This window comes from Colias eurytheme, chromosome 3, assembly GCF_061535395.1.
Source record: "Colias eurytheme isolate Ceu_HAF_F1 chromosome 3, ilColEury1 Martin Lab GWU primary, whole genome shotgun sequence".
Lineage (NCBI taxonomy): Eukaryota > Metazoa > Arthropoda > Insecta > Lepidoptera > Pieridae > Colias > Colias eurytheme.
The window spans coordinates 8,428,801-8,447,789 of record NC_142982.1 but is presented as its reverse complement, the minus strand read 5'-3'; the positions used below and the strand labels follow the sequence as shown (position 1 = coordinate 8,447,789).

The window sequence follows — 18,989 nt, the reverse complement described above, 5'->3', positions numbered from 1 at the left end:
AAGCGCAGTGGTATATGCCGGCTGCGCGAAGCTAGAGAAGAAAACATGGATTTTCAGGAAAAATTTAGCAAAAATTTTGTGATGTAATTTTGTTGTTAAAATATGGTTTAATGGTTTAAGTATTTTTTACGTGATCAGTGTATGCAAAACTATCCCTTATGCAAATGCAAAAAAGTCCCTTCGCGCTTAGTATACCAATAGTGGGACACCCTATATACTGTGCTATATACATATAGAGGGGGCATTTCACGCGAAGCGGACACAGATTTTTGGGTCAGGTTACCGATTTCGTTTATATTTTAGTATGTTACACCTGTTTATATCCTCGGTATGTATACGAAATATTTTTGCATTTAGAAGCTTAGTTTTCAAAATACAGGTCTTTGAAGATGTCAGCAAGCGCGAGGCATGCATGACTTTGTATGTAATTATCAGTTCAAAAAAGGATTTTTTTAATAAATTGATGACTGAATAATAACCCACATTATAAAACCTTTTTATTCTCATATTTTTAAAAAATATTTTTCTTTGTAATTTTTTACAAACTTAGCATATTTTAAAAAATTTTTAAGATCATTAAATAAATGGCTTATATTATGCTTAAACTACATGCCAAGTTCTAGAGTGGTCATCGCAGAAGTTTCGAAGCTACATGTATTATAATTGCGAAACGCGGCAATATCCCCATACTAGCCCTAGTTGGTTAGCGCGACATTCTGCAGTGGGGATGCAGATATATGGGGATATTGCCGCGCTTCGCCATTATAATACATGTAGCTTCGAAACTTCTGCGATGACCACTCTAGAACTTGGCATGTAGTTTAAGCATAATATAAGCCATTTATTTAATGATCTTAAAAAAATTTAAAAATATGCTAAGTTCGTAAAAAATTACAAAGAAAAATATTTTTTAATTTTTCTTAGGAATTTAAAAATAAATTCGATATCAAAAATATGAGAATAAAAAGGTTTTTAATGGGGGTTATTATTCAGTCATCTATTTATTAAAAAATCCTTTTCTTTAACTGATAATTACATTCAAAGTCATGCATGCCTCGCGCTTGCTGACATCTTCAAAGACCTGTATTTTGAAAACTAAGCTTCTAAATGCAAAAATATTTCGTATACATACCGAGGATATATACAGGTGTAACATACTAAAATATAACCGAAATCGGAAACCTGACCCAAAAATCTGTGTCCGCTTCGCGTGAAATGCCCCAGAGACTAAGTATATAGTTGTATCTAGTATGTCTAGTTTGATATAACAAAAAACAATTACATACACAATACTATACAAAGAAGAAGTTAAAACTCTTCAAATGTGTTTATCAAAAATCTGGTTGAAAGAAGCAAACGTTAAAGCACAATCAATCTTAATGGTTTTACTTTAAGGTATATAATGCTGATTGGACGATAGGAAGTATGGTGTATGGCCAGTCATAGAAATCTAAATAAAAAAAATTAAAAAAAGTACCAAAAGTTATAAATTCGCCTAAGACTGGTCCAATTAATCTTCAATCTTTTAGAATGAACTTGATCCGCATTTACAAAGTCAGACATTTGTATGTTGGAACAATCAATGAATTTTTTTTACACGTTAAGTGTAATGAATGATTGTTTACATCAAGCACGAACATAATCTTGGGATTTAAATTTGAGTTTCAGTTCATGAGAAACTGAAAGTATTATTATTAATATTAGATTTAGTAAGATACAAATTACTAACTTATCATCTTGGTTTAGGAGAATCTGTCAATAGAAAATATCCCTTAAAGCTAAGCGATAAATAATAACTAGAACGGCTAGTTAAGTACTTAGATAATACTAAGATAATAATAGAAAATGCCAATCAGTAGAAAATAATTGCTGTAACAGAACCCAGATAAGAAATTGTAAACACCGGAAAATTGACTACTAATATTAGAATAATATGAGAAAATCGTTCTCTTATCCGACTATGTGTGACGATTTAACATGTGTAAAATCTTTGAGGCGATGATTCTTAGTACATATAACAATATATTTTCCTTGTTATTGTTCGTTTCCGATAAATACAAATCTATTATTTAAAGACATGATGTTAAAGAATTTAATTATATTATTTGTGGTTAACTAAATAACAATATTGATAAATGATGTAATTTTTCTCCGTATCTAAAAATATACGTACCCATCTGGTTAGTAGGTAGGTACCTATTACCTAAAATAATAATGTTTAGCCTAAATATAATAATATACATACTTTAGATACTATTTATATTGCTAGTAGCTTACTTAACCAGTATCTATTAATTTAAAACAATAAACCTGTATTTTTTAAACTTTCAAAGAAGCCATTTTCAGTTATAATCGAAGGCTAATCGCCACAATATAATTTTTAATTTAAACGGCCCTTTCACAGATGAGGTTATTCACGGTGTATTGGATGTACATACTTACCAACCTTATTTTTATTTGTGTGTTTATCGTAATGGCAATCAAAGCATATACATAATCTTGATTTTCAAACAAATTAGCTATAAAAAGAAAGGCTAACTAAATAAGAGTATTGTTTTTATTATATCAAATGTATCACAAGTGTTTCTAACCAGGCCCAGTAGACAAAGTAACAATTACAAAACGATAACGAAGTTAGAAATCGCAAAAATGTATGGGATTGACATACGCCGCGTTAGATCACGTGGTCTATCTAATGTCAATCCCATACATTTTTGCGATTTCTAACTTCGTTATCGTTTTGTAATTGTTACTTTGTCTAAGGCCCCTGGATATACTAACCTGTATCTAGAACATTTACGTTCACTTATAGAAAGTTCATTATTCTCACTATTATAGTTGCATTTATCTGAACAATCAGTGAAAACGCTACAGGCGAAGTATCAATGAATTGAATTTCTTTTAAGAGGACAAGTAGATGCCTAATTAAGATCAGCCTCGTAAATGATAAGCATATCGAATTCACTGTCTGGTGTTAGAATTAGGTTCATATTGTTATGTTCGTAGAATTATATTTTTTAATTGATATGAAGTGTTAAGTCCTCGGAGGTAGTAGTAGTAGCATACGAAAACGAGTTCCACTTCTCATAACTTACCTAAAAATTTATTCTTGTGGTTACTAACACACTGGTGAAAATCTGTTGTGATCTACGAATATCATCGATTGAACCTTAGATTGAACATTATACAATTTTGTAGAATAATTACTATATCAGTCTAGGAAATAGGAATCCAAGTTTTCCCAGACCCATTATTCCGAAAATTAAAAGATTAATAATCAGGTTTTTTCAATACACAATTTAAAGATACATAAACCTTATTGAGAAAGGAAATATTCTTTGTTTTTATTCCGGGTGAACCGAGTATGAGAACTATAGCAAGATTTTACAGATTAGGCCTTCTATACTTTTATCATTTATGCTCTATAGCATCTATCTACATTTTTTCGGATTTTTTAATTATTTTTAACTAACGATTATCTTTAAAATGGCGTTACATTTATGGCAATGAACACGTTAGGGATTTTCCTGCCTATGCATATTGATTTGGGTATTCCCTATATAAAAGACAAGGCTGTTTGAAATTTCACCATATAATGAGCATGCAAAACAGCGATTTCTGGTGTATTTTTTGCGAATAATGTATTCATCTTGGCCATTAATTAAAAATTGGTAAAATTCGTTCAACAATTTATCGTGAAAACGATCGAATAATATCATCAGAAAGATTACTATTAATAACATTGGTACAGTTATAGGTTTACGCAATTACCTAACTATAATTTAATTGGTACAGAAAAGACAAATAATAATTTTGATGAATGATGCGAAATGAATTTTGAATGGACAGAAGGGAAAACGGAAGTTAATGCACTTGCAATAAATGCAAGGGGGAATAAATGAACTCATTGTTTCATGGAATTAATAATTATAGTTACCTAATTGCATAATTTGTGCAAAATAAAATTCTGCACGTGCGTTTAATCTTATTTATTGTGATATATCATTCGATAATAGTGTAGATTTAACGCCAATAATTTTTAAGTTTTTTTACGTACTCTTGATAAAAATATATGTTTAATTAATGTTAGATAAAAACATTAGTACCGTATTATTAAATATATTAGATATGCCATTCCTGTGGAATAAGTAAATTTGAATGAACTTTTATCGTAACCGATTTTTTTTTTCAAATACATAACTATAACGTCGCTTTGATTTCTCTATCTATGCAAAAATTATAAATTGCTAGTGGTGCACTCCGGCTTCGCTTGTGGTAGTCTATCAAAATATGGCTTACCAAGTAATAGAAACTTTCGTGGGCTCAAGCACTTGATAAATATAGTCACTCTATAAAAGGACATACATACATTTTATTCATTCATTTTTATATATCCTAATACTAGCGGTCCACGGCCACCCCTACTGTGGCCACCCCGGCTTCGCCTGTGGTACATATTTAGTAAGTATTTACGTTTTCTCTACATAAGAACCATCCTCGTACTTACTTCAAGGACTATAATAAAAAAAAAAAATTACCCAAATCGGTCTATTTAATTGAATTATCATTAAGACGATACACAAAAAAAAATCCACTGCTTGGCGGGCGGAGTCTAATAGCTCGCTATCGCGAACGCGGGTGTGCGCGAAGTCATTCTTGCAAACTCGCCGCGCTGCCGCTGGCCGACTCGGGACAAACATGTATGGAGTCGTCATACAGTTATAATATTGTCATACATTTATTTAATTGTTGATTTATTGGTTTTATTTTCTTGCTTATAAACAAATAATCTTCTTTTTAACAACTACTTAGACATTATTAATAATTATTATCATTTCGTAATGTTTACTTTATTACAAAATAATACAGGTTATAAATAATCTTTAAAATAACAAAAAATATTGTTACTCTGAAAAAATGAAATGGTACTCAATAACGCGGACTACTGAATTGATTTAGATAGAATTTGATGCTGACGTAGATATTACATCATGCCCAGAAATGAAAGGTACTATTTCTGAAAGAAGTTATAAACCCTAATTCTTCTCAGTCAAAGTCAAGAGTGGAAGATATCACTAATACAGTAAAACTGATGCGAAACTTTGGATGTTAATTTGTATATTTTTTTGTTAGTTGTTACTTAATCACGTCAAGACTACATTACCAATTTTGATAAAATATAGCTAATTGCCTGGATTTACACATAGGATACTTTTTATCCGAACTGAACACTTCTGTGGGATAAGACAGGATTCACGATATAATCTAATTCCACGCGGGCAAAGCCGCGGTCGGAATGATATTTTTTTAAATAAAAAAATTGTTTAAAAAAAAACACAAAATATATTGACGCATGTATTTATTTTTTGCACTCTATTATAATTGTAATTATTCATTACAAATAATCAAAATTAAATAGCCAGAACAAAGTTAGGCCCTGGTAGGGTAGGTAGGCAGGTACAGCAATGTGAGACGAACACTGGCTTATTTATACCAATAATAATGTATTATAAACATTAAATTAAGTTTACTTTCTAACAACAAAAATACATAATATTAGCTAATGTGAAAGCGAATCAACCAATCATCCCACAACAATGAAATGTGCACACAAATATTCATCCAAATCGGTTCATGTGATTAGGAGGAGTGACTTTCCAGATCACCCAGGAACTCAATTTAATATACTTACACAAAATTTTTCGAAATGAAAACTCACATTACTATGTAAATATGAATATAAACCTGTTTTAGTACTAAGCAATTTCCCGCACAGGTGTAGTAAGTATAAATGAAATAAATATCAACATCAAATTCTTTATACAATATACTTATCTACCACCTACTAAGAAATGTAATTCTTGAAATTTTTTCGTATTTTTTTAAATATAATACTACTCCAATGAGCTCCTGTTCCATATTACGGCCGCCATACTTCCACTAAGTTCACCATGATTTTTTATTTCTTTGCACTTTGTTGCTTTTTGCTAAAAATGGAATCATGCGATAAAACCAGTAGAGCGTTGATAACATACATTTTTGACTGAATAAAGGTACTTACGAAGGAGTGGGTTCACATTGTGAACAATCAGTGGGTTTATTTTCCTTCTGGATTCCGGATTTCTGAAAAGATTATCTATGCTTTAAATGAAAAAAATCTTACACATTCGTTATGTACTTAAAACAGGGGTACATATCAAACATCGTCTATAATACAATTATCATCAAATTTAAAATAAAACCAACTTACTTCATTAATTTGTTCCAATTGTAAGCATTCTTTTTCCTCCAACCTTTATGTTTCTTCTTCTTATTTTCTTTATTGTCCCCATTTGTCTTATTGTGTTGTCACCCTTTTTTACGATGGCGCGAGCGACACAAGTTCCCCGTGTGACGGCCGTAGCGGGAATGACTCGTGCAGCGATCGGGGTAGGAAGGTACAGGGCGGCTCTCGCTATATTGGCTGGTCGCGCGCTAATTTCAAGTATTTCTTGTTTATTTCAAAACCATCGCATATTTCAAAATTCTAAATCGGTAGACGTATAGGTTGTATGTTTTATAGTTAATAACCAAAAAGTCGTAACTTTACGTTTGTTATTTTGAAGATGCCAGAGATTAAAAAAAAATAACAATGAGAACTTTGTATTTTTTTTCTATCGAGAAAATATCATGGAATCATGTTTCTAAAACGGTAGACGTATTGTGTTACTATTGAACTTTCTTGTCAAGAATTTTCATCACGACAACTTTAATAATATAAAAATTACGAAGGTTTAAAAAGGGCCGTAAATGTTAGAAAAATTAATTCATCACCTTAAGCACTAATCCATACTCCGTATTGTACCTATTACGATTAAATATAATAATTTGCCGTACCTACCTACTATTTTATGATATTTTCTGTAACATAAAGTTGTCCAACTCGATCTTTTTTTGCTTATTTTTTTGCTACGAAAATTGATATGCGATATTTAGTTAAATATAATCTAGATTTCCTCCCGTGGCTTCGCCCGCCTTTTCAAAGAAAAACCCGCATAGTTCCCGTTCCCGTGGGATTTCCGGGATAAAACCTATCCTATGTGTTAATCCAAGTTACCCTCTATATGTGTGCTAAATTTCATTGTAATCGGTTCAGTAGTATTTGCGTGAAAGAGTAACCATCCATACATCCATACTTACAAACTTTCGCCTTTATAATAGTAGTAGGATATCTAGGTAAGTTTTCCAAACAAATTAATAGCTAAGAAAAAATTAAATCAAAATAAGTTACGAAAATGTAGGAATGCGGGCATTTTACGAAGTGGGAATGACTGTGGGCTACATATTTTTATAGGTCAAGATTGTATACGTAGTATATTATTATTAGTCTGTGGTCAAGAGGAGCAGTGTTTCACAAAAGTGAATCCTTTCACAAAATGTTTGCAATTAAATGCTTTTAAAAAAATGTGTTTTTAAATATGTGCTTAAAGAGCAGAATTCTCTATGTACGATTAGAATAATTTGAATGAATTGATATTACTATAGGCAAATGTTATAAACATATTATTTACGTATTTTTATAACTATGCATTGTAGTTATTTGTAACGAGGAAGTTTATTTCACGTTTTCTTTAATTCCAGTGAATTTGAACAAATTCGTGGGATTCTTGTAAGATATTTTAAATGATTTGTGTTTTCGTGAAGGAGGTTCATCCTACAACAATTAGTATAACCAAATATGAATAATATAAAAGTATACAACTCGTGTCACCGCCTGGTTTCAAACGTACACCAGTCACAAACATAAAAGAGGATAGCGGCCGGTTCTCAATCAGTTAGCCTCAGAGCTCCGCTACAGAATAACGTTACGTTACTTTCGCATAAACAAAAACATTAAAACAAGTTAAAAATAACAGTGATTTTACGTGACTTTTACATTTTTACTTCTCAAATATATTTGACGGACGAAAACAATAGGATTTTTCAGACAAAGGATGAGGTGAGCGTTGTTTTTCTTCATGAATGATATTGTTTATCCTGTTTGTTAAGGTTACATATATATTATGTATATTAAGGCATGTAGGTATTTTTAAATTACGTTTTAGGTAAAGCATTTAATTATTTAAAATTAGGTATTAAAAAACTGTTCCTACCGCTATTAAATACTGCATTTTGTTCATTACATAAGCAAGCAAGAAATCAAAATATATTTTGTTAAATTTATAATAGATACCTACTCCTAATATGTATTATCTTATCAATAGAAAGCTCGAATATACACAGCTTTAACATCAGAATTAAGTTATATTTACAGATTGCTTTGGACTAATCAGTGATTATATTAAACTGTAAATACAAATAACAATACCACTCATGCTGATTTTCATGCACGCTTTCTAATGTCTATGACGAATTCGCGTTGAAATTACAACATATGTTTATGTCGCAGTCTATTAATAGAATCAGTCATTTTATATAATGCCATATATTTTGGTATATTATTACTTTTGGATATTATGACTACAATGCTTACTCTTGTTTGTACACAAATATTATTTTAATCGTTATGTGCTCTCGTAGAGCATTGTTGATCAATTATTATAATTATTATTGTATGAAAATACGTTATGGTACATAAGTAAATAAGGAAGGATGTTCAATATTTTAACTATATTAAACTAACTATACCTACTTAAGCTTTTAAGACATACATAAGCCAATGTAAAATATCCCTGTAAAAAAAATTGTGCTTCATAAAAGATGCTACAGCAATTTAACACTATACACACAGTATAAAAAAATTGTATAAAATATAAGGTCTAGTCCGGGATCCATCGCCCATTTTTGCAAGTGACTAATCTGTACATTTTCAAGATGCACATGCACAATGCATATCGTTAGTAAAATATTGTTGATGCTTACTTAATAATTAAGAGGAGGCTCCCTAAATTTTATGTGAATTTGCATTAATATTCTGAAACAGTCACACATACAATCAAAATGGAACTTTAGTAGGTATATGATTTATTGGGTTTTTTCTTGTTCCATGTACAAGACAGTTACGTTATTGTAACATTTTCGTTTATTATCACAATTATGCCTTTTTTAAGGATTATTATATTTTTGAAGTGAAACTTCTTTATCGGGGTTGGAAAAAAAGTAGTGTAACATTTTTTCGTTACGCGTGACATTTTTCCGTTACGCGCGTTTTTCTTATCCCTACCACGCGTGATTACACGTATTTTTGTAAAGTTCCTAGTAAATTATTCTTTGAAAAATAAGGTCATAAAGAAGTTTCACTTCTTACGTGTGTACTAGACACTAGTACCTACACGCACACATTTTTTTAAATATTTACTTGGACTTTATGTCTAAAATAAATGTTAACCTTAACAGTAAGAAAATATAGTTTACTATCCAATCCCAAGATATTTTTTCTCTAGATCAATTATTACTTTAGTTATAAACGAAATAAGAATTGAGACTTACGAGATTTAATTTCGATACGTTATATTCAACTTTATTACGGCTGTGTTAGCGTCTAGCACCGTAGCGGTCCGGTCTCTCGGTGCCAGAAATTATGTTAGGGAGCCTCATGATAAGAATGTGGAATACAGAGGAAACGCATTTTAGAATAAACATACATAATATGTCCCAAACACGTCTAGACGACTTTAAGTTGCCAAGGCCTAAAATCGTCTATTGACCCCAGTGGAACATAATATATTATTCAGAACACATTTGAAGGTAGAATAGGTACCTACATGAAAATAATTATACCTGCAGCAAACTAGATTTTGTGTTTACAATAAAAATATAAAGCGTCTCATTATAGTACCTATATTATATTTTATTCTGTAAGAGTAGGTTTGGGTGTGTGTATGTCTTTCCTCTTATATTACGCAAAACGGTCAATCGATATTACCGTGGGTTGGAATTAAGTAGTAATTGTTCGTATTGAATTTCAACTTGATACTGTTGTCTCTTACATTTTTAAATAGGTTAAGAATTCCTTATATTATCATTAAAACATAAGAAATATTTTTCATGCAAGTTAAAATTTGGGGAAGAAAACATACAACTTACATACATCACAAATGTTTATAGGTCATGATTTGGCAATACCTTTGAATTATTAAAAATATGTTACATCAATTGTTTGCAGTGAATTAATATTTTTTTTACTAATAGGCCGTCAATAATTGGAAAACAATAGAAGCAATTATACTTGCAAGTTCTTAACTATACTGCTGTATAGTCTATCCTTGTGTTAATTATACAGTTAAATTTGTATTATATTTGTTTATATTATAACTTATAATGTAACACGAAGTATATTCAAACTGCAAACACGTGCTTTTTTCATATTATAGGTCACTAATATCAGATCATTTTTATCAAAGTATCTTTATGGTAATCCGTAGGTATGCTATGCTGTCCGAAAATAACAACAGAATCAAAATCGGCTGAGATTTTTTTATAATTTAGCTGATATTGAATAGTCAAATAAATTTCACTTCGAACGTTAGTTGATTCTTCAATATAAAGCAGCCGCTAAAATAGTTAGGCATAAATATATACCTAGATAGGTATATTACCTACGTTCCCCAAGAATATTTGTAGGTATAATTTCAGGTTCTGAATGTCTCCCATTGCAATTTAATTATTTATATAGACCGCAGCCTACACGTAGAAAAATATAAACACATTATGCAGTAGGTATGTACCAGTGTCATAATAATGACGTTGTGTTTCATCGATCAATATGTCCACAGCTGATAACACCAGTCTTTGTTTGTTGTTTCATATTCCAGTAGCGTACATTACCAATAACGTAGTAAGTACATACAATTGAATCTTATGCGAACGTTACGTTACTTTAGGCGTGACTGGTTTAAAAAACACGAAGGTTTTTAAAGGAATTACAAAATTTTAGGTAGCCCTTGAAAAGAAGAGGTACAAGATTAAATTCATATAAAGATGTATTAAAAAAAAATTGTGTTTAAAACCGTTAAAAAATCGCATTTACACTTCCAACCGATTTATTTTTAAAAGCATAAAAACATCTAATAAAACATTAATGAAATTTGCAATCCACTTTTTAAATTGCAACGGTTAATTCTTAACGGTGCTGTCATAAAACATTTTTACGTTTTCTGAAATCATTACCGTAATCAATGATTCGCAATACACCGTTATATGTATGGGAATATGTAGGTAACGTATTTTCCCAGCTGGGCTTACTTTTACGATGTATCGATTACCTTACAAGCGAAACGTAAACATGAATTGCAATTTAATTATTTTTAATATGACACAGGGTTTTTACATTCACATAATACTCTAATTACATACTGAAATCATCCGATATTATGATTAAATTAAATGGAAATGTACATCTAATTGAATGCATGAATTTTCAATTTGCTGACTGAAATAGGTCATCGTCATCGCCGTAAGTTTCTCACATATTAGTGATCTATCGAGTTCACTGCGGTCTGGACAATAAAACCTCAATTTCTCTCAACTAAACGTTTTACGCAGGTAATTATGTGCTTTTAGAGTATAAATGGTATATTTTGTCCTCAATAAAGTATAAACCGTTCGCGGGTACGAATGACACGCTTTAGTGGTCCGGTTGTTGTGTAACAAATGCGCTGACGTGTCTGACTTTCTCTGCGCTGATGATCTCCAAAGGGAAATCCGTGCATTATGCTCGAATTCTATTGTTCACATCGGAATTCCCTCTAACAAATTAGAATAGAATGAAGGTTGTGAAAATCCAGCAGTTTATTTTATCTATTTCACTAGTATATATGTAAATGTTACGAATACTTGGAATAAACAAATACTTACACTGCATTAAGTAATAGCATTGGTGATAAAAGTTATTTGTTTAGATAATATTTGAAAAAGGTCATCATGATAAATAATTGTAATACTGTGTCATAAATAACAAAAGCATTAATGGATAAGGTATTGCCATTGGAATTCGTCGAATAATAAAGCTGGTATTACGATTAATGTAAAATAAATATTGCCTTGACATACAAATAATATAATTCTGCGTATTCATATTATGGATAATATGCAATGTAGAAGAATTCGTCTTGAAATGCATATGTTATGAATAAAACACGAGTCGCTGGGTTTTCCCAGATTCGCGCGGGGACAACCGCGCGATTCCGTTCGTGACCAATCCTTTGCTTGCTTTAATATAGCGTTAAGGTTAAACGTTGACGCATATTTTACAACTGCAATTATTATTTTTACAATAACTATTATATTTACATGTCACTATTGGATGATTATACACAATAAAGGCCCTCAACAAAACGAGTTTCCAATTAAATAATTTTACTCTACATGGAAATATAACTACTAAAATATCGGATTATGCAATTAGTTTTATTATCTACTAACTCAATTCTCCACCAGCACTTGCACCATAGCTTTTTGATTGCCAAAAAGACATCTTCATGTGTAACAAGGCCTTCAAAATAAACCATGAACGTCCTACCTATTAACACTTAAAAATTGTTTGTTTCAGATTTAAGATGATGAAATTAGCACTTTTGATCATCGCATCGGCTGCGGCGGTGAACAGCCAGTGTTTTTACAAAGACGATGCATCCAAAAAACTGAACCCCGACGATCGAATAAATATGTACAAGGGTCAACTACATTTTACTTTAGACCTGTTTAATGCAATCAACAAATATGTACCGGATGACAACATCTTCTTCTCACCATTTTCGGTGTACCATGCCCTGCTCCTTGGTTATTTTGCAGCGGGCCACCAAACAGAACAAGGGCTGAAACAAGCCTTGAAAATTGCTGATTCTTTGGTAAGGCTTATTTTTACAGGGCATTTTATTATTCAAAATAATATTGCATAGAGCAATCATCATTAGGATGTAACGATGTAGAGGTGTTGTTGATGTAAATCTTAATTACTTCATATTTAATAATATATGTTATCTTAAAATAACAAATGAACAACATAATTAACACTTCGACAATATATATCTGAAACATCTTTCTTAGACATCCCCAAGTGTATTTACTATTGTAATATGTAGATATTCTTACGTTTAATTATCAGAACAATCGTTTCAAGAGCGCAGCTAACACAACATGACCAAGATATTGTATCCTAAATTTACGTTTCGTTTTCAGGACAAGGTGAACCTGCTGACGGCTTACAAAGTGGACAAGAGGTCGCGGACTATGAACAACAACAGTGACAGCTATGAGTTCACAAACGCCAACAGGATGTTCGTCGACAACGGGCTGCACGTCAGACAATGTTTGCTCGACCTCCTTTCTGGGGAACTTGAAGCATTGGTAATGTTGTTACAAATGTAATTGATGTTATGCTTATGAGTTGGGTGGCTTTTGATCGTGGATACATTCTCAGATGTTTATCCACTTCATAAATACAATTGAATTGTCAAATGGGTAGCGTAAAACTCGAGAACTCGTCCAATGTATAAAAAATAAGGTTTTTGTCAAGGCATAAGAAAATTCTAATAGAGAAAATAAAGTTAAAAATATCTAATATTCTTTCTTTCTTTCTATAATTCATAATATCTTTTCACTCTGTTCGGGAAAAGGCTGTATGCTATATCCTACCATGGACGAAGCTGGGGCGGACTGCTAGGAAATTATAAAATAATGAATTGTACATTGAGATGGATGGCAGGACAGAAGAGCTTAATAGGAATCAGATTGTGCTTAAAAGATTCGATACGCCATTGAAACTTTCTCTTTCATTGCACTCTCTCAATTTGTGACCAAGCAAAATACTTTTATGGAAATTTTAAACGCTGTTGCTATGTAACGCATATCAAAGTACAGCGTGACTGATGATAGCCTAATTACATTCAGTAACATTTATACATATAAAACAATAGTAAATTACTATATTGTGTACGGAAATATTTTTATTTACTTATTCTATACGTCATCAGTCATTGATTAGGTTACTCATAAAATTTATTAGATCGTTCTTTTTAGATACGGTAATGACTTTTGTTGTCTTCTTTCAGAACTTCCAAGACCAACCAGATCAATCAAGAGAGCACATCAACAGTTGGGTCGAACGCATTACAAAGAACAACATCAAGGATCTTATTCCCGCTGACGGCATCTCACATTCCACGAAGCTGGTTCTAGCAAATGCTGCGTACTTCAAAGGCGTGTGGGCCTCAAAATTCCCCGCTGAAAGAACCAAGAAGCAAGTTTTCTACGTCTCCGAAACTCGCCAAACCTTAGTGCCGTTCATGAGGCAAAAGGGAATATTCCATTATAGTATGTATTTTCCTGTTTGATATTGAATAACAATTTAATTATAATGCAATATAATCACTGTAACTGCGTTTTATCTGTATTAATTAATTTATCAACTTTTCAGTGGTAAATGAGGACCTTGGAGCTCAAATTCTAGAACTTCCATACAAAGGCAATGACATCAGCATGTACATTCTTCTTCCACCCTACTCAATGAAGGAAGGTACGTAACTTATATTACATTTTCTTATTATATAATACCTCTGCAAGCAGATATTAGCGCTCTAGCGCTAGCGTTAACAGAATATGTATTAAAAATTTCAAGCATTTTTCATTTATCTGTTCTATTTTTCAGGTGTATCAAACATAATCAACAATTTAACTCCGGAGCGTCTTGCCGCTGTAGTTGAAGAAGGTTATATGGGTCGTGAGGTTGTCGTTGAAATACCCAAATTTACCATTGAAAGATCTCTAGAACTTAAACCCGTAAGTAATCAAAGCATTGTATTATTATGTACAATACATTGTACTGTTATTTACAACGATCTCTAAGAAATTGTTACCTACTTGCTGTAAGGGAGTGAAGGAACATCTCAGAGGAACATTATATAAAAATATTTTTTCCTCACATTTTATGTAGGTACCTACCCTGACGAGGTTGTGGACATATTTTCTGATTCATGTATTTTATCGTCACTTGCAGTACGATAAAATAGATGACTTGGTTATAGGTAAATTAGAGTGAGAAATTAGAGGGTATCATATTATATTATGTAACAAAAGAAATTAAATTTTAAAACACATATAAACAGAAGAGGCCAATTTACGCAGTCTGTTACGGACATCCTCACTCAAATATAAATAAATATAACCCTGAGAAGAAGCAATTTTGATTGATCGATCAACACTTGAATTTTAGTTGTAGTTTTAAATTGCAGATAACCAAAAAAAGGTGTAGCGACCAAAAAGAATCACGTTATAAGCATACTATAATTGTAACTGTTTAATTAAAAGTACTTGTCTCTGCGTAGCAAAGTAGGTACCTGTATGTATATAATGCATAATTTAAATATCTGTATGTATACATTTTAGATTCTTGAAACTCTTGGTGTTGGTGATCTTTTCAACGCGACATCAGACTTCTCCACTCTTACCGATGACCGCGGTATTGTCTTCGATGATGCAGTCCATAAAGCAAAGATACAAGTTGACGAAGAAGGTAATTATTCTTTCATACTAGCTGGCGTATATCTATTTTTGTTCAAAATTTTATACATATTTGACAAAAATTTAATATCGAAAGTGTGACAAACAATCCATTAAAAATTTCATGTTTAGTACCTACTAGATTTCCGCCCGCGGCTTCGCCCGCGTTTGCAAAGGAAAACCCGCATAGTTCCCGTTCCCGTGGGATTTCCGGGATAAAAACTATCCTATGTGTTAATCCAAGTTACCCTCTATATGTGTGCTGAATTTCATTGTAATCGGTTCAGTAGTTTTTACGTGAAAGAGTAACAAACATTCATACATCCATACATCCTTACAAACTTTCGCCTTTATAATTTAGTACCTATATTTTATCTGCCTTTGTTTATGAATTTCATACATTTATATAATGAACTGTGGGAGAATTTATTCCTTCTTCATTTATGGATTCCATACTTGGTATAAATTTCGAATCAGAACCATGTACCTTCTTGTCTAATATTATTATTCCATGTGCCATCCATTAAAATTGATTCAGTCGTTGTTTCATTTTTAAAATCATGTTATTATGCTCGAGTTGAAAATTGTAATAACACACTCTTTACCAACCAAATGTTATCGATCGGTTTCATTGGAGACATTTTGCATACTTACTGATTCATATTGATATCCAATTATCCCCTATAATAACTGGTACATACCTACAAGCATACCTACTTCTAAACACACATTAATTATCGTTTACCAATAATTTATCAAAGACTAGGTTTAGAATATCTTCTTCTTCTTTATATTAGGAAGGTATATAAACTATAATATATTCTTACTAATAAAATATGTACTGGATTTAAAATGCACCAAATAAAACCTTTTCTTTCATATTTTTTGTTTCTTTGCATTTAAATTCTTTGAAAATGTCAAAAAGTAAGGGAATCAGTTACTAACAAATCACAGTTACTTTGTTACTATGAATATTAATTATCGGAGGGTAGTTAGGTCGGTTATCGATCAGACAATGGCCAAGACACACGCTACAAAATGAAGTTTATATAATACATGTTTAATAGTACTTTTACAATTTATAAAGAACTAGCTTTTCGCCCGCGGCTTCGCCCGCGTTTTCAAAGAAAAACCCGTTCCCGTAGGATTTCCGGGATAAAACCTATCCTATGTCCTTTCTCGGGTATCAAAATATATCTATACCAAATTTCATGCAAATTGGTTCAGTAGTTTAGGCGTGATTGAGTAACAGACAGACAGACAGAGTTACTTTCGCATTTATAATAATACTAGTGGTCCGCCCCGGCTTCGCCCGTGGTACATATTTCGCAATAAAAGGTAGCCTATGTCCTTTCTCGGGTATCAAAATATCTTCATACCAAATTTCATGCAAATTGGTTCAGTAGTTTAGGCGTGATTGAGTAACAGACAGACAGACAGACAGAGTTACTTTCGCATTTATAATATTAGTATGGATGTTCTAACAACAACTTTTTAAATAATTTATTAATGAAGTTTTTACGACAACGTTGTAATTGTAAATTCTATTTTCCAGGCACGGTAGCAGCAGCAGCAACAGCAATATTCGGCTTCCGATCATCTCGTCCAGCAGAACCAAGCGTCTTCATCGCTAACTTCCCCTTCGTTTATGTCATTTATGAGAGACCCACCAACTCTATACTCTTTATGGGTGTTTACAGAGATCCTAAGAAGTAAAAGCGTAGATACTAATTATTTAAAACTTGTTATTTTCTCTTTATTGTACGTATACGTACCTCGTGTGAGTGGGAACGATGAGAGGAATATGGAATGTATGGAAATAGGACTACTAAATACAATGTATTTATTCTAAACTAATCTCTCGATTCAATGTTTATTTTACGGAATAGTGAAATGTTGCACTTCAAGTATTATAAAAACTTATGAAGATGGGAAAGACGTTCTTTTATACCTACATAATATTTTACATTAATTTATTATAAAAAATTTAATTAAAATATTTTGTTTTATTTCTGTCTATATACTTATCTCCATAACACAAACAGCTGATCATATAAATTAGAATATTTGAAGGTAATTCATTCAGTAGTAAGAACATAAATGACACACGCGTTTTGGAAAATGGATGCTATTTCCTATTTGATCGAAAAATATCGAGCAAAAACCAGCAGGACAATTTTTGTTCTTAGATTCATACAGGAAAAGAAAATATATTGAAGTAAAATAAAATGTAACTAATTGAAACAAAAGGCAACAATCTAACTTAAAATAGGTAGTACTTATAGGTATAATCATGATCATTTCCATCAGTAATTTGTGGTAAACATTACAAATATAAAGTATTAACTATTTCAATAATTTATTTGATTGTTTATAATCTTTATTATACAGAAATAATTCTGCAGGATATATTTTAATAGATACATATGCCCGAATTTTGGCCCTAAAATCACTGACTCATTCTCATATGTATTAAACTGTTTATTAATTAATGATATCAGATATAATCCATATTCGCGAAATTATATTGTCGCCATTTATGTTAAAAATATATATGAAGAAAAGTTCGAGAGTCAAATAAAAATGAAGCTTTTGAAACGTTTGTAGGGTTGGATTACATCAGGAACTATGCAAGCAACTATTGAGAAAGATAAATTATTAACTAAAAATTAATAATACATCGATGATCAATGCTACCATTCAAGTCTATGAAAGGTAATGACACCCATAACTTAAATAATATATTACTTCAAATTGACATTTTGTAAACATTCAAATAGTAATATGCATGAACGTAACTTAGCTGATGCTTAGTTGTATACGTGAGGTTCGTGACCCTCCTAATAAGTGCTGATTACTTACTGGAAAATCTATGATAAAATTGACGACCCATCACATTTAGAAAGTTAGCGTGTCAAGTTATAATCACAGGCCAATGTTTACATCTCGTAATAAGCATTTGTGAGTTAAATTTCTCATAAATGCAATGTGCATGGTTAGATTCATTTGTTCTGTTTAGTATATGGCTGCTATTTCCATTTACTGCGTTCCTACAAGGCGACAACTTAAACGTTTCCGCTGTCGCTTTTTACAATTTAATATTCATTTTGCATTCCTTATTCTAAAAGCGCTTTACCAAATATGTACGCGTTGAATATGGAATATTCAAACTAGGAATAGCTTATATGAAAACAAAAAGTTGCAGCTTGATGCACCATAGATGAATTCTTGGAAGGAATGCTAAAGATGTGCTAACTTTACCTTATAAGAGCCCAGAATATGTGTGTTATAAAAGCCATTTGTAAAATTAAAGTCCAAATATATCAATTGATTTTATAAATAATTTATCTTATTCGTAACTTAACTCTAAGAATAATAATGGAAAGACCATATTTACACACTCACTAGCTTAATGTACTTATTATAAAAATGTTATTTGACCTAATTGGCCTAATGTGATTGATCGTTTTTGTAAACTTGTGTAAGCTTTTATCGTTAATTCAACAAGATCG

At 31.6% G+C, this 18,989-nt stretch overlaps 1 protein-coding gene and 1 long non-coding RNA gene across 2 annotated transcripts; one reads left to right on the top strand and one right to left on the bottom strand.

The window, feature by feature from the left end:
• Positions 1–4,571: 4,571 nt before the first annotated feature.
• Positions 4,572–6,812, bottom strand: LOC149909801 (uncharacterized). Its single transcript, XR_016458367.1, has 3 exons — positions 6,251–6,812; positions 6,062–6,123; positions 4,572–5,987 (listed from the first exon to the last, which is right to left on the bottom strand). It is a non-coding gene; the product is annotated as an uncharacterized LOC149909801 (long non-coding RNA).
• A 978-nt stretch (positions 6,813–7,790) lies between these two features.
• Positions 7,791–17,474, top strand: LOC149909800 (serine protease inhibitor 88Ea-like). Its single transcript, XM_090119902.1, has 8 exons — positions 7,791–7,978; positions 12,530–12,827; positions 13,159–13,326; positions 14,031–14,292; positions 14,396–14,494; positions 14,627–14,757; positions 15,364–15,490; positions 17,033–17,474. The coding sequence occupies exons 1-8, from the start codon at positions 7,974–7,976 to the stop codon at positions 17,191–17,193; spliced, it is 1,251 nt and encodes a 416-aa protein (XP_089976028.1). The 5' UTR covers positions 7,791–7,973; the 3' UTR covers positions 17,194–17,474.
• Positions 17,475–18,989: the final 1,515 nt, after the last annotated feature.

Excerpts from the sequence above, each read along its gene's own strand:
- LOC149909800 (XM_090119902.1), top strand. Across the intron at positions 13,327-14,030 it reads CTGGGGAACTTGAAGCATTG|AACTTCCAAGACCAACCAGA; the intron begins GTAATGTTGTTA and ends GTCTTCTTTCAG. Across the intron at positions 14,495-14,626 it reads ACCCTACTCAATGAAGGAAG|GTGTATCAAACATAATCAAC; the intron begins GTACGTAACTTA and ends TCTATTTTTCAG.